Source organism: Nicotiana tabacum, chromosome 3 (assembly GCF_000715075.1).
Source record: "Nicotiana tabacum cultivar K326 chromosome 3, ASM71507v2, whole genome shotgun sequence".
Lineage (NCBI taxonomy): Eukaryota > Viridiplantae > Streptophyta > Magnoliopsida > Solanales > Solanaceae > Nicotiana > Nicotiana tabacum.
The window spans coordinates 196,712,847-196,729,072 of record NC_134082.1 but is presented as its reverse complement, the minus strand read 5'-3'; the positions used below and the strand labels follow the sequence as shown (position 1 = coordinate 196,729,072).

Here is a 16,226-nt window from a genome sequence, read left to right as displayed (position 1 = left end):
CATATTGCGTCAAGCCACCCCACGGGACATTAGAATTGCAACCTAAACCAGTAACCCTAGTATCATTAAACTGATAGCTACGAGTTATAAAAATGCCCGTATCGCCGGTCAGCCACCGTGAAGATTGGTTGACTGGAAGTGTATTAATTAAGTAATACAAATGATACTCCAATGATTAGACAAAAACCACTTAATATTGTTTTTTGATAACTATCACTCCCTTCTTCCACTTTATTTGGTACTATCATTTTATTAGTCCACTTAAAAAAGAAAAATACTATTTTTATATATTTTCTTGATGAGATGTTTTTATATGTGCTTTGATATTGTTTAAGACCATAAATTTTAAAAAATTTATAGTCGCCTAGATATTATGATATATTTAAGATCATAAATTATAAAAATCTTTTAATTAAATTTTGTGACAGTCAAATAAAATAAAACGGATCGGAGTATTGTTTAGATCACTTTTTCTTTGTCCTGTTTTCACGTTTCCTTCGGACTCTGGGGCTTTCTGATTATTTATGGGATCTTTACATAAAATTTATGCACCTTAAATGAAGTCACCAATAATTGCACTAAAATGTTCAACACAAAGGAGAAGCTCCATTAAATTAGGATAATTTTAAGGAGACAAAGGCTTCTTCTATTTGTCTGTCTTTAGGTGGACCCTGCCAATAGTTTGGGTGCTTTGAGAAATTTCTTACACCATTAAATTAAATTAAATTTGATTTACATATAATAACATGTTCTCTTTCTGACAAAATTGATATGGTAATGAATAAAATACTCTTTAATTACTTTTTCTTATTAGTCCACTAAAAAAAGTGTCACATTTTATATGTAAAATTTTATTTACACTTCTCATTAAAGATAACTTTTTACACCCGTAAAAGATTAAGACAATGTTTAAAGTTGCAAATTTCAAAAGCCTCCATTTTTCCCCTTGAATATTATGTCGATTCAAACTATGTCACGGGAATAAAAACGGCCGAAATTGCATTAGTTGTGAAAAAGTTTTCTACATATACGCTATATTATCCATAACTTAAACCGTCTGGCGTAACTGGATGCTGATTGAAGTAGAATGACTAGTTCAATGAAATGAGTCCCAAATTAAAGGTGTCCACACACAAGTAGTAGAAACTTGTAAACGTATAAAGTGGTCCTTAATTGGGATCAAAACCTCGAAGTAAACGGAATGATTGTTGACTTTCTGAGATACTGTTTGGACCATGAGAGACAATATGGGTGCCATTATCGGCTGGATTTTGTTCCTTGCCACAAGTACACTTCACGTATCCAATGGAATGCCACTATACCTATAATACCAATAAGTTTTTCCTACTTCCTTTTTATTTTTCCTTTATTCATTTGGTTTCTCAATAATTATTTTTCCAATTATGACTCCCACTCACATGGGCTGCACAAACAATTTCTCAAATTTTGGAATTCCTCTGCTCGTCCTTTCTCTTTTCTCTATGCCAATAGAAGTACAATCTTTTATACTCTAATCTTTGGTATCATTAGAAAATGGCATGTAGAGCTATAAAACAGAATGACACCTGGACCTCATGATCAAAACGAATCCAAAGTCTTTGTTAAGAATACCTTGATTTAGTGAAGATATCGTCACCAACTCCACTATTTCATTGTCGATTATCATAATGTACCAACATTAACATGTATAAGCCATAGGTTTAGTCACATGCAGCCCCGTTGCTTTTACTACGTTAAAAATTCCATGAATTTATATTTGGTTCGCCACTTTTAAGATTTATAGACATTATAATTGGAATTGGACCGAACCAAGATCCTTTAGTTGGGGGAATTCTAGTACTGGCAGATGCAAAAAGTAATGACAAAAGATATGCATTGTAGCGACATATTTGTACCAACTAAATATCGAAAATATTAAGTGCCCGGCTAGTTAGTAGCCTGTCAAAGTCAATGTTGACCATTTTTTTCTTTTTAAATTCCAAGACATGCATTTTTTAAAACTTACCGGTTGAGGTATGGCCAAATGATTGCATGAATAATGGCTATAAATAGGGGAGGTTCTTGCACAAAGAAGAACCAAAAAAAGTGGAAGCTCAAGCTGGTCAGTAGACTCACTACTTAGTCTGAGCTTACATTACTTTGTTATCTGAAAGAGTCATGGCTACTTCTAGTCGTTCTTTATGCATGGCTCTTCTTGTACTAAGCATTGTTATGGCATGTATGAAGGAGGGGCATGGGGAGGATGGAGATGATTATTGCTACTATGGTGGCTGGCGTGGATGCAAAAATCGTGTTGGAGGAGGAGGAGGTGGCGGTGGTGGTGGAGGAGGAAGTAGTAATGGAGGTTCTGGACATGGAGAGGGTTATGGTTCCGGGGCAGGTGTAGGTGTGGGAGGTGGTGGTGGTGGCGGAGGTCATGGAGGTGGTGGTGGGAATGGAGCTGGTGGTTCAGGTCATGGTGAAGGATTTGGAGCTGGAGTTGGTGCAGAAGGCGGTGGAGGTGGTGGAGGGTCCGGTGGTGGAGGTGGCAGTAGTGTTGATGGAGGTTATGGTCACGGTAGTGGTTTTGGAGCCGGCGGAGGTTTTGGAACTTTTGGAGGACGTAAAGGTGGTGGTGGTTTTGCAGGGGGAGGTGGAGGTGGAGGAGGAGGTGGGGGTGGCGGTGGGGGTGGTTCAGCAGGAGGATCAGGTCATGGTAGTGGCTTTGGTGCTGGAGCTGGTGTGGGAGTCGGTGGGGGAAGTGGAGGTGGTGGTGGCGGAGGTGGTGGTGGCGGCGGTGGCACCAATGGTGGGTATGGTCATGGAAGTGGTTTCGGAATGGGTATAGGTTTTGGTGGAAATGGAGGTGGTGGGGGTGGAGGAGGAGGAGGCGGAGGTGGAGGCGGTGGCAGCAATGCTGCTGGTGGAGGCTCTGGTCATGGTAGTGGATTTGGAGCAGGTGGTGGAGTTGATGGTGCTGCCGGTGGTGGTGGTGGAGGAGGCGGAGAAGGAGGAGGATCTGGAGGAGTTAAAAATACTAGTGATAACAATGGTGGTGATGAAGGTTATGGTGAAGGATATGGGCATGGAGAAGGCAGTGGCTATGGTGGAAATAATAATGGTGGCATTGGAATGGGATTTGGAATGGGTATGGGATTTGGTTTTGGCATTGGAACAGCTGGTACTAGTGGAAATTCTAGTCCTGTTGATGAAGCTAGCAAGAATGTTGACAAACAACCTTAAGGTCTCAGTGCCAACTTTGCTCAAAAGATGAATAACAAAATAGTCAACCAATCATTTGCCATGCAAATTGTAGTACTGTTTGTTTTTTTCCCCTGTTCTAGTATAACGAGAATAATTCGGATAAGGTTACTGAGAGACAGACAGTGAATAGATTCATGAGTGGAATTGTATTGTACAATACCATGCATAATGAGCACAAATGATATATTTGTATTAGTATTTGTTTGCCAATTCGTTCAGAATAAAGGAAATCTTTCACCAGTTTCTGCAATTTGATAAAATGCTTTTCCTTTCTTCTCATTCTTCGACAGCAACAACGACAACCCAATATAATCTTACTTAATTGGGTCTGGGGAGGGTAGTGTGTACGTAGACCTTACCCCTACCCTGGGATAGAGAGGCTATTTCCAAATAGACCTTCGGCATCCTTCCCTCCAAGAACTTCTCACTCTGCTCTTGGGAGACTCGAGAGGTTACTTGCTATCGGAGGCTGTTTCTTCTCATTCTTCCTTTTTCGTTTTTCCTTTTGGGTTGTATGATTGAAACATTTGATTCATTGTCCACTGTCCCAATCAAGGTATCCTAGTTTGACTAAACATAGATGTTAAAGTGAGTTGAAAACATTATTGTACCAAAACGGCGTGAGATAATAAAGTAGTACATAAGTTTGTTTATTAAAAGTATAAACTTGCTGTTTGATGAAGAAATGATTACTGCAACAGTTCTTTTAAGTCATGTGATAATAAAAGGAGTTAATTAGCACTACAAAAAATTTGATTTTTTGGATTCAGTCAAAAACTTTCAAATTACCAAAGTTAAAATGGGACAGAGGCCAGGGGTAATCCATAAGAGAAGTGACAAAGAAATGAAAAGTACCAAATTTCCCTTTAACTTCTCTTGCTTAAGAAAGGAAATTGAAAAGATATAAACACAATTTTATGTAAGGGTCCACTATTTTCTCTTATATTTTTCATGTACTTATATGTTGTTTTCCTTTTATTATCTAGTTTCCAAACAAAGGTGAGATTTAAAGTCCACACGCCTAAATTTGGATCTTAATTAAAGAACTTGAATCCTGTGATATTTTTCTTGAGACCCAAATTATGCCTCGCAACAGAGCTGATAATCACCTCCATAGTCAATAGAGAGTGAAAATTTAGCATGTTTGGTATGATGGACCTCATTCATTAAGAAAAATGTTTTTTTCTAAAAAATGTGTTTCATGGAAATAATTCGAGAAAATTATTTCTAATATTTGTTTGGTGAGTGGTAAATACTTTCCGGAAAAAGAATATATTTTCAACATTAAAAATAATATTAGCAAATTGATTGGATAGTGTTTTTATGAAATTATTGAATACCAAAAGATCAATAATACTTAATTGTTAGTTAGAGCAAGAATATAAAGTTAAAAGTTAAATTAATCGCCCAGAAATGACTTCCTCACTAGACAGCTGAAACATCTTTCTCTTGCTAGGCATGCAGAGCATACCTCAAGATCTAAAAGACAAGTTTTAAATATATGCATATGTATATCCATTTATTACTTTAATCCTGAGATAAGTGATCAAATTTGAGTTTACATCAAATTTGATTTAGAAATATTATTCGAACCAAAATTCTTTCTTCATTTTATTTGTTATGACAGTTGATATTAAGGTGTATTGCCCTCTTTAGCTAATTGAGTTGCCCCTGTTGGACAACCTGTTTTGATCTACATCAGAATTAGAATTGCACTTCTGGTACGCTCCAGCAGTTATATGTTTTTTATCTTATATGCTCTGACTCACTATGAAAGTAGCCTAGCAATATGTTCAAGCAAGAGTTGACAGTGAGCAGCCTATGAATTATTTGCATGTCAAATAAACATTAATATAACAGAATATTCATGTTAACAGTGCATGGACAAAGGAAAGAAATGTACATATATATCTTGCTGAACTATGTTTCAAATTGGTGAAGTCTGAATTCTGGATCTACTGCTTTATCCTCTAGGCCATTGTGGACTCACAACCTTAAAAAGAACAAGGAAAAAAGATACTTTGTAAATAAGAAAAGAACATGTTACCAATGAAAAACCAGAAATTTCAATTTTTTTCGTTTGTCTTCGAACAGTTTCTTATGTTTAATAGATCATAAAACAAGAGATGATTGTTGTGTCCATTGTTTTTTTTTTCCTTAATGATTTGCTATTGCAATGTTAGCTTATTTCTTTCTTTTTTTATTCCCTAAGTTTTAAGATCCTTTTCTTTAACAGAAGGGAGAAAGGTTTCTAAACCCTGTTAAAACCAAACCAGGAGTATTAAAAGCCAACTATTCAAGATCTGTTTAATTTTGCTTTGAGGCAAAAACCAGACCATTCGAACCATGAACACCCGGAGACACAATTGTGTCATGCTTTAGAATTTAGACATTGTGGGTTCTGAGTTGAGATCTAGTTCTATATATAATTGTTTTTCGCACACCTAAGCACTGAGCTCTATCAAAAACCAGCGAATCTATTCTTGAATCCGCCATTGCATATTTCTGTTGATGCTGTTTTGGAAAGAGTGTTAGAAGTAGAAAGTTGTCCATTGAACTTACCTCTAGAGTGGTAAAAACTAGTCTCATCCGACTAGCAACAACTGATGGCTCTTCAGCATGACCCACAACTGCCATTTGCTCTAGTTGGAGAGTCTTCACTGGAAGCCTTCACGAGAACAGCATGTTAATACACATGATACCTACTTTCATGTTAAACTGAATGGAAGTATATCAACTACAGCTCAATTCTTGAACTAAATGAAATATTAAAGGAAAGTTGAATAAAGTTCCTCAAAAGCAAAATAGTCGATGACAGGTTTTTTCTTAACGGAAAAATATCTACTTTAAGACAGTATGCCCTCCAGCAACCTTACCATGCCATTCCTCTGACAAAGTATGCATTTGCTATGATTGCACAGAAGCCTTTCCAATGGACTATCATTTCATCAGAAACTGGGGGTGTGGATGACCATCGAACGATAGTTGGTTGAGGTGTACATAGAATGGTGATGAATATAATGCTCAACCACATAATACACTCATCAACCTGCACCAATATAAGCAGGTGTCATTAAATAGTTGTCATCACATATCTTATAGTAGATATGGTGGTTCTCATAAAAATAAGAAAACTTGCAAAAAAATACATGTAATCAACTGATTTAGAAAACTTATATCCATTTAGCGATGAGGAAACTCTGACAACTTGAAGTTTTAATACCCATGGGACCATTCTGGCAAGAGATCATTATGCAGTAGCATGGATGAGAAGTAAAAACATATTAGCATGTTTATTCTTTTCCAGACAATTTTTTCCAAGATTAGGGAGGAATTCCTGAAACAAGCATCCAAAATTTTCAGAATGAGAGCCGATATCCAGGGTTTCCAAGGAAACTTCTTGAAAAGAAATATTGTCTCTGGAAAACAAAAGCACCGGTGAAAGCAGCCTGTTTTGGATGGATAGCAGCTAGGGGTGCTTGTCTAACTCAGTATGAGTTGCAGAGAAGAGGCTTTTCATTATGCAGCAGATGTTATTTCTGTAATTCAGAGCAGGAAACTATTGAGCATTTGTTCTTGCACTGTAGATTCTCAAGGCAACATTGGGAATTGTTTCTTAACATCATGGGCATATATAAGATCAGTGATATGTTGATAATGTGGCAGTCTCAAAGAGTCAACGAATTTACAGCAAATCTGGAAAACCATCCCTAATTGCATTCATGGACTTTATGGCTAGAGAGAAACAAGGCATGCTTTGAAGGGAAGAGATTGCAAATATCTAGAGTAAAAAACAAGTGTATTAAGAACTTGTACTTGTGGTGTTATAGTAATAACCTAGATAGGATGGATCAATATCTGGATTTTTTGTACTTACTAGGGGGAAATATGTAACTATGTTGGTGAAAAAGTAATACTGATGCCTTGTACTTTGTTTCTGTACCAGTTTGGTACTAGTTGAATAATAAAACCTTTTACTTATCAAAAAGAAGAAAAAAAACCCTCAAAATTCCAGAGAAACTTACCTCTGTGAAACCAAACAGCAGCATAACATTTTATTTCGATGAATGCTAGTGTTACTTTAAGAAAAGAGGCAGTCTAGCAAGAAGATTTAAGATGTTCTACCTTGGTGCCTATAGAAGTGCGCTTCTCACAGTCAGCGGGAAAGAAGTCAACGATTTGGGAATCGAACCAAAAACATATGCGACAAATCAGGTCTGAGCAGATCCGGCTAATTGAATCATCAAAAACACAAATCAAACATAGGGTTCTCACTTCATTTGACTCGGCATTGATTAGAACGATGAACATCATTGGTTGTAACATTGATTCTGAAAACCAACTTTCTCGGTTTGATCCTAGAACCTACTAACGCGAAAACAATAGACTTCAAATATAAACAGGCAGTTACTTGTTTTCTTACAAGTGTCATTATTTTCTTGGAAAGTCACCAAAGAACAGTATGCATCCTCCTTATCAAATTCCACCCTGTTCTCTCAGGAAAAGAAACACTGCTTGCACAAGCTTTTAACAGTTTAAGATAGTCTTTGTCTTCCTTTATCGATAATTCTCAGGAAAAGGAAACCATCTTTTGCACATGCTTTATATCAGATCAATGCATATTGTTGAAAAACATAACCTAGGTTTTACAGATACATCTTTGTCAAATTTAAGGATAGTAGAACATATGTTTCTATCATGACAACAAGAACCTTTTGCAGTTGTCTCGATTGGTAATCAAAACATGTAGTGCTGCAGTCACCTATAATTTTGGCAACAACAAAGTTGAAGCTTAATGAGCAGTTATAAACGTATATAGCTCATAAAAGTAATTAATCTGGAAACTTTTCTCTATCTTGTCAGGAAGAGTAACAACTCTAACCCTGTTTTATATAATGTTGATTAATCAATGGCAATACTGACAGTGGTGTCATCAATTATAGAAAATAATCTGAAATGAGACAACGGAGAAAAAGACAAAGAAACAACATAGAACTAAATAATTACTATTACATAATGCACCGAGATTAGTTTGGACATCCAGTCAACTGTGGAACAGTGACATCCAAACAAAAAGGACGAAAGAATCAAATTGCTTCATAACCTCATGAAATGAGAAAATCTAATTTACCTGGGAATACTTCACTTTGAGATGTGAATACGTACTGCTGAGTATCTACTGAAACATATTCATTCAACTTCCTCTTGATCATATTATGGAATATGTACATGTTGCATAATCCTAGTTCCCATCCACCCCGCCTAGTTTTGTAATACAAAAGTGACTCACCTCCTCAGATGAAATCTTGGACTTCAGGGTGGTACTTCCTCCATATGTTTCCATGGCTTCAATTTCAGCACCAGATTCCTTCAGAGCAATCAGTTCTTTCCTCAAACCTTCATCAGTAGATCCCAAAGCATATGCATTTACACCAGCACTGATGAACTCCTGAAAGATCAGAATCATAACAGTGCACAGAGAAAGCAACATAAAGACCTAACAGAGGAAGGAAGAAATGACTGAGAATACTTTTAGGTTGTCACCTCCTCCACGCTCAATAAAATTCTTGTATCGCCTGAACAGGCTGATAGCTATATTTCGGGAGGAGCGATACTCATTTTCAGGCGAAGTGGCATCTTGTGACCGGCACTGAAACAATCACAAAAAGAAGAATTACATAAAGATAAATTACATGTCAAGAGAGTGAAAATGTTTTAATAAGCGCTTACCAGCAATCTATATGAAGCGGCATGCTGAGAGAGTTTATAAGTTTTTAGTGGACTCAGCCAATTCCAAGAGAAAGAACTACTGCTGATTCCTTTAGGAGAAATCACAAGGCAAGCAGAACTACGACTGCTAATCAAATGATGGACATATTTAGTCTTGCAAGCAATGGCTTCATGCAGCACGCTAGTATCCAGAAATGATTGGCAGCTGCTAAAGGCTTGTGGATTCTGAAGCTTTAACATTGTTGAACCATGATATGCTCACCTTTAAGCAAAAACAAAAAGGAATAGAATGAATGTCAAAGTAATTTTGTTTCCTGGATCTAGTTACCATATAAAATTTATAACTGCTGTGCAAATAAATTTTGAACTTTGTCAGGTTGGTGTTGCAAAGAATGACTATATAGTGTCTAAGCTCTTTATAACCATTCTACGTTTGCTTGAGTAAGTGAAACTGGGAAACTAAACAGGAAACAAATGTTATCGCTTTAATGACTTCAATTTATTTGTTTGGCTTTCGTCACAATCTTCAAACATTTCTTCGAATAAAACCACAATTTAATAATTAGTACCTAGGAAAGTGCAATCTACTTAAATTGACACTTTGAAGTAGTTCACTCAGTGGCGGATCCACAAGGAGTCTTATGGGTGCTTAAGCACTCATTGTCTTTGGCCAAACTTAATAGATTTATATAGGTAATTATCAAAAAATTTAAATAAGTATTGAGTGAGCACCCATCGCTAAATTCATTTTTCCTCTTCTTGTGATATTTTTACCGGTGAGCACCCATAACTTTAAAATCTTGGATCCGCCACTGAGTTCACTTACATTATGATCATACCCATTTCACACTTCATGGATAATGCAACAAGAGGGTTTTTGTCTACTAGCAACCATCAGAAAGGTGCCAGCATGGACTTAGTACAGCAACTATGCCTCAATCTCGAACTAAGTTGGCATCGACTATATGAATCCTCTATATCTATTCAGCTCTGTTCGGACCCATCCTAATACTGGAAAAATATTTGTGCGGAAAAATTGATCATAGTCCAAGGACGATGCTGTTCTTTTCTGAAAACTAACAGCATATTTGAGATTTTGATTCATGCTAAAACAACACTCTAACCATAAAGAATTGATAGTCAAGACTCACATGGATAATGACATTAGAAAATTGGAAGATTGCTGTGAATAAACATGCAGAGTTGTGAAAGCTTAGACTAACCTTACCAGGGACTTGGTGATCTCATCTGCAGAAGAAGATATGTGCAACAAAGAAAAACAAAGAGTTCAGTTTAACAAGGGCTGGAATAGAAAGAAAGATCATGAAGATAGCCACGTATTTATTTTACAGATACTAAACACGCAGACACCTATAAATATTATTCGCAAACAAAAAAGGACGCTTGGATTTTTTTATATGCGAAGAATCTATTGGACAATTGGCTGGGGGCCACCAATTTCATGAATGGTTCTGAGTTTTCTTCATCTGAAGCCCCTTTTATTTTCTTTCAAATTTTTCATTTGCTGGCTGATGTTTTTTGTTCGTTTGACTTTTCTTGGTCACACTCCCTCCACCAACTTCTGGTTTTTATGATTTAGGGAAGAACACTCAAGTGAAAATAAGGATGGACTCTGATAGAGAGGAAGGTTCAATACATACCATCATTCAAATCTTAGAAATTATCCACTAAAATTACTTTTTTGTATATTTTATAATACAACAAAATCAGTCAAGCTTCGATGATTTTCCTACAAAGTGATCTTATTGTTATAAACTATTAAAAAGTGACTCTAGCAAGTAATTTTTAAAACTAGGACGAGTATACAAGTAAAGAACTGCTTTTAATTATTACTCTCAGAATAAATCTCCTTTAGGGTAAAAACACAAATGGGCCCTATTAAAACATTTGGTGTAACAACTTTAAATATGTGAAGTCATTTACGAAAATCTAGCTAATTGTCGTCCAAATTTAATTTGAATTAACTTTTATAGTGATAAAATAAGAAACAGAGGTGTGAAAAAAGGCGATAACACTTTCTGTCCAAAATTTATACTATCTCAATATGGATTTGTCAGCCTGAAGTGATAGATATTTGAGGGGACACTTTGGCACAACCCCCCCGGGCCACCAAAAAAAAAAAAAAAAAAGTACCAGCACCTTCAGAAAGATAAAACCACCAATTTGATAGAAATATCCATCATTATCGGCCAAAGACATATCCAACATGGATATCAATAACTTTTCGACAAGAAGAAACTGAAGAAATAATAAACACCAAAAAAAATCTGTGAATCAATAACTTAATTAAATTTCATATTACAAGGAATATCTATATCGTATGTGTTCCTTTCACCAAGGTCTACGACCCATAATCGTTGATACAACAAGATTAAAAACATATCCACATCTAAGCTCTCCAATTGAGAATAGGGAGATAACTATTATATGGCTCCTTCACAAACATGGTGGGAAGGAAAAAATTACTTCAACCATACGGGACTCTGTAACTTAGAGTACTGGGGTTGGCAGGTAGCTCACATGGTGCAAAGGATCGAATTCCACCTCTGCAATATTCTCCTACCCTTTCCCTCCCCCTCCCCCTCCCCCTCCCCCTAACAGTTATAAATTGACAAAAACAAAAGAACTCGGGGTACTTGAATGCACCGTCTCTAGTGAGTTTGCAGAATAACCGCACACTAACAAATTGGCTTCTGAAGTTAGCAATTCATATGTGATAGGAATGACAGCTTCTCAATTGGTCAAACCTGGCACCTTATCTGGGAGAATTCCTTTCTCTCAGCTGCAAATGTCTCAGCTACTAATATGGGGAATGCAATAGTTGCATCACAGTGTACCTGCATTAAACAAATCAAAAGCAGTACGTGAAATTAGAATCACACATTTGACAGTCTATAGTCAATGTTCTTAATAGCAGGGGCGGAAGGGCCAGTCAAAGAACTTCTATTCCTGATATGATTTCTGCTACTGTAATTCTAATCTCAGCCAGGAAAACATACGAAATAAAAACTGATTTGTAAGGATGGGTAGATTTTGACAACAAAATCCAAAGATAACAACCAAAGCAAATGAACAAAGTACCACTGTTGCACTTCCTCAAGTTAAATTTCTGATGTTTCCCTTCCTGAAAACTTTTAAAAACTAGACTTCACCTCCTCTTAATTTATAATGCTTCATCAGGAGTCGACAACCCATCACAAACTGTCAGATACATATTTTCCCTCTCCACTTAATCTCATGACAACAAATCAAAAAAGAAATCCTCCAAAGCAGAGGCTTGCACAAAATGTATTAGAGGTAAGATTGTTAACCTTCACAGTCTTGGCACCACCGCGTATTTTTCCCCATGATACAGCTTCATCAGGACGGGCACCAGAGTCACTACCATCAAACTCTTGTGCAGTGTTAATGTAGACAGCAAAATCTGCACCATTGCGCATCATATTGGCATTGCAAACATGATGCTTAGGCAGCCCCCCACCTAGGATAATCATTCCCGTCTTCCTCGAACCAGCATGGACAGCCTCACTATTCATGGCCCTGATATCTGGTTATAGAACTTAATTTTGTCAATTCGTTAGCCAAAGAAATACTTGATGAGGGAAAAGAATCACTTGCTAAGATACTTATACCTCCCACAATGTCAATGATTAGACCAGGATTAAAATCTGGATTATCTGGATCTCCCTTTTTGAAAGAATGGAAGTACAGCATGTCACCCAGTGATCCATCAGTTAAGCCAGGACAGAAGACAGGAACCCGGTTCTGAAAATGATATATACCAGAGTAACATTAAATTAAATACTCAAATAAATGCATGTTTTCCTTTTATTCTCTGGACTGAAGTAAGCACCAACCCACCCCCTCTTCTCAATAGAATGAATATTCTTTCGAAAATTGCCAAGTATAAATTAGATAGATCTCCATGTATGAATTTCTGATTATCAAAAAAAAAAATCACATGTTGATAAATGGGGTGTAAATCAGTATAGTAAAATGGGTAATAGTGGGATCACGTCTAAGTTTATTCTAATTGTCTAGTCTTCTGGTATTAAACCCAAACCTGCAACCACAGCATATGCTGGATTTGAAAAATAGAAGAGAGTTTTAGGGGCAAACTTTAGTAACTTCACAGAAACAAGATTTATTCTATTGAGGCAGTCTTCTGCTTGTGATAAAATATCACTTCGAATATCTAGTCTAGAGATAAAACGGATATTTCTAGAACACTAATTTTCCTACTGATTTTCATAAGATGTTTCAATTCATACACCTTTGGAAAGAGAGCTCTCCTTTCCCTATAGCATTTGCCAGATCAAAAATACTATAAATGCTGTCTTTTTCTCTCTTCCTCTATTTATGGGATAAAAGGAGAAGCAATCCTTATCAAAATACAACAATAAGGACTTCTTCTCCTTCTATCCTTCAGCTTCTTCTTGATTTCACTTGCCGATCTGAATAACAATGACTTTGCTACCAGGATGCACGTGAGTCCATGTTCTCTCAGGTAATATATCTTACTCTTTCTAATCTCTCTCATTTATGAAAATAATTTCCTGAAATTAGTTACATATATATACATATATATATATATAAGGCGTTCTAATTTCAAAAATATAAATTTTATCAAATATGTAATGAAAGGGAAGTAGATTGGAAATTTACCTTGTAAGCCCAATACAAGTATGAGGTTTCATCATTAATTTCTTTACCCAGGCGCGCAATGACTTTAGATGGTGTCCACAGAACCTTCTGCGGTACAACAAGAAGCTAAAAAGGTCAGATATTAAATAATCACAAGCGAAAACTACAATGGCTGATAAAACAAACAATAGTAAGGATCAACCTGAAATAAATAAGTATATCATATTCAAAAGAATTTCACAAACGCAATAACTCACGCCACAAATCCATTTATCTTTGAAAGTAAGCTCATAATAAAGGTTAAAATACTAAAGTTTCAGTAAAAGTTAAACAAGTCATGGAAAGATCTAACACTTCGACCGAACAAGGAGTAAGTACCTCTTTAATCTGCTCTTCATACATTTGGTCAAAAATTGGGATGATCCAATTCTCAAATTTGCAGTAGTTGTCATTAGGAACCAATAAATTACCAATACGGTTCAATCCTTTTGAGCGTAGAACAGCTCCAGGTAAAGAAAAGTCCCCCTTGTAGGTTGGTGCAAGGCATTTTATGAGATCCTCCTCAATACCACCAGCTGTAGTAACCACAACATCAACCTGCAGCGAGGGAAGACAATTTGCTTGGTTCAAGACGCAATAATTGATAGAAAATTCTTCCATATGCGACCAGTGCTAAGCACGATAGCTAAAACCTAAACTCAAAAGAAAAATTTGCTAACTTAACGTTTACTACTTGTGCGGCTGCAAGAGGGTGGTGAGGATATTCCGGTTCTCACAACCAATAGAGTAGAGGCAAGGAAAGAGGAACATGGTAAATAATATCAAATCCATTATTTTCAATAAATACAACCAAGCCTACCAGTGATTCAGTGCTTGACATAATAAATCTTCTGAAAGAGTATGGAGGTTGATTAAGAGGATGTGATAATATTAGTTTGGTAAGTATAACTTTAGTGTTTAGAAGGGGGTGGACATATAAAAAATAAAGAGAATATATAAGTACTCTCATACGAAAGCACCCAAGGTTCAGACTTGACGGTATAACTTCATCACACAGTACAGACATAAAAGTTACTTATTAGAACAGAAACAACTGCAACTGTTCCTTAAATGCCACTCACCATACGGTGCTGAACAAGGTAGCGGATGGTGTCTCTAACACCAGAAGAGACAAGGTTTGAAGTGAACCCCAAAAAGATTTTGCACGTCACAGACTCTCTGTATGTGACATCTCTTTCTTCTTCACTGCAATCTTCTATGGGCTGCTCATGTGAAAGCCTCCAATCTAGCTTCAAACCCATCGCACCACAAATCAAATACACAAATTTCAAACTTTTGGGAATCAATTTCAAGACTAGTTCAAGAACTTCAAGAAATTTAAAGATGAAGGTAATAACTAAAAAAATTAAGAAGCACTTCCTGAGCTACATACTCTCAATATACATAAAAATACGATGAATCATAAAATTTATACTAACCGAATTCCAATTTATTTGACACTCTTTCTGTTTTAGGACAAAATCTTTTAATATCTTATGATATTTTGACTACATAAAAGTTCTACAACTCCAAATTTTTGAACTTTCTCTGTTAAAATTTATATGACACTGTTTATATCTTATGACATTCCAAAACGTTTCATATCATTAAGGTATTCAAATTTCAAACATTGATGTAATGTTTTCTCCGCAAAGAAAACTTTTCAATTTTGTTCCACTAAGAGTAATATATTGTATAATTCAAATTAACATCTTAAACTCTGTTTCCAGTCAAAACCAATCATATAAAATGGAAAGGTGAGAGTAGTTAAAACATTTATAAAAGATTGAAAAAAAAAATTGAAATCCAAAGACTAAAAATGCAAAAATTAGGGTAACGCAATTAAATTTTTTCCTAAGATCAAGAAAGAAGTAACTTGGACTATTCAGTAAACAAATTCAATAGCATCAAATCTAAATTAACTGAAAAACAAAAAAAATATTGAAACAAAGATACTAAAAGATGATAATTTGCAAAAAAGCAATAAACTTTTTCAGGCTAAGTCGAAGGAAGAAGTGAAAACTGACCATTTGATTAACAATTTGAATGGCGTCACCAAGATTAGCAGCTTGAAAACCAGTGGAGGCCATAGACTTGAAAAGCTCAGCATAGTTAACTCCTTTATTGAAATCGTAGCCTTCGACCTTTGTGGCAGAACCTTCTAGATTTTCGGATTCTTTGAAAACTACCGATCTTACTGACTCCATTACGTTGAGGGCCTCTCCCATTTTTTTTGGTAGGCGGAAGATGTATGTACGCGGCGAGTTTCTGCGTTTTCAAAACGCGAGTTTATGTAATTAATCCGTTTCTCTCAAACCGATTTCTGTTCGTTCAGTTGTTGGGCCAGGCCCGTATCTTTCATGCGTTTCTGTTCGTTCAATTGTTGGGCCAGGCCCGTATATTTCATGCGTTTCTGTTGTAAAAATAGCACAGTATAGCCAGTTTTCGGACTGATCATTCAAAAATAGCCAGCGTTTACGAAGTCAATGGAAAATAGCCACTATTTTACTGCAATAGAGACCGGTCCAGCATAATATATTGGAGTTCGG

The 16,226-nt window shown here is 36.2% G+C and overlaps 2 protein-coding genes across 5 annotated transcripts; both read right to left on the bottom strand.

Moving 5' to 3' along the window:
• Positions 1 to 5,069: 5,069 nt before the first annotated feature.
• Positions 5,070 to 8,899, bottom strand: LOC107783754 (uncharacterized). 2 transcript variants are annotated; one of them, XM_075250373.1, is made up of 5 exons: positions 8,788 to 8,899; positions 8,534 to 8,681; positions 6,120 to 6,292; positions 5,806 to 5,911; positions 5,070 to 5,236 (listed from the first exon to the last, which is right to left on the bottom strand). In XM_075250373.1, exons 2-5 carry the CDS (start codon positions 8,585 to 8,587, stop codon positions 5,207 to 5,209), a joined length of 363 nt encoding a protein of 120 aa, XP_075106474.1. In that variant the 5' UTR covers positions 8,588 to 8,681; positions 8,788 to 8,899; the 3' UTR covers positions 5,070 to 5,206. The 2 variants fall into 2 exon arrangements, with proteins under 2 accessions (XP_075106474.1, XP_075106473.1); XM_075250372.1 differs by lacking the exons at positions 8,534 to 8,681; positions 8,788 to 8,899 and adding an exon at positions 7,369 to 7,949.
• Positions 8,900 to 9,121: 222 nt separating this feature from the next.
• On the bottom strand, positions 9,122 to 15,972 carry LOC107783753 (deoxyhypusine synthase-like). 3 transcript variants are annotated; one of them, XM_016604774.2, is made up of 9 exons: positions 15,705 to 15,972; positions 14,760 to 14,927; positions 14,017 to 14,235; positions 13,660 to 13,746; positions 12,627 to 12,759; positions 12,306 to 12,541; positions 11,749 to 11,831; positions 10,197 to 10,221; positions 9,122 to 9,235 (listed from the first exon to the last, which is right to left on the bottom strand). In XM_016604774.2, exons 1-8 carry the CDS (start codon positions 15,903 to 15,905, stop codon positions 10,218 to 10,220), a joined length of 1,131 nt encoding a protein of 376 aa, XP_016460260.1. In that variant the 5' UTR covers positions 15,906 to 15,972; the 3' UTR covers positions 9,122 to 9,235; positions 10,197 to 10,217. The 3 variants fall into 3 exon arrangements, 2 of the variants coding, with proteins under 2 accessions (XP_016460260.1, XP_016460259.2); XR_012708096.1 differs by having other exon boundaries at positions 9,125 to 9,235; positions 11,641 to 11,831; XM_016604773.2 differs by lacking the exons at positions 9,122 to 9,235; positions 10,197 to 10,221 and having other exon boundaries at positions 11,247 to 11,831.
• Positions 15,973 to 16,226: the final 254 nt, after the last annotated feature.

Coding starts and splice junctions, on each gene's coding strand:
- LOC107783754 (XM_075250372.1), bottom strand. CDS start 7,569: ATGTTACAACCAATGATGTTCATCGTTCTAATCAATGCCGAGTCAAAT. Junction 6,293..7,368: donor GCACTTCTATAGGCACCAAG/GTAGAACATCTT, acceptor ATATTGGTGCAG/GTTGATGAGTGTATTATGTG. Junction 5,912..6,119: donor TTTGTCAGAGGAATGGCATG/GTAAGGTTGCTG, acceptor GTTCTCGTGAAG/GCTTCCAGTGAAGACTCTCC.
- LOC107783753 (XM_016604773.2), bottom strand. CDS start 15,905: ATGGGAGAGGCCCTCAACGTAATGGAGTCAGTAAGATCGGTAGTTTTC. Junction 14,928..15,704: donor TTCAAATTGTTAATCAAATG/GTCAGTTTTCAC, acceptor ATGGGTTTGAAG/CTAGATTGGAGGCTTTCACA. Junction 14,236..14,759: donor ACCTTGTTCAGCACCGTATG/GTGAGTGGCATT, acceptor CCCTCGCTGCAG/GTTGATGTTGTGGTTACTAC.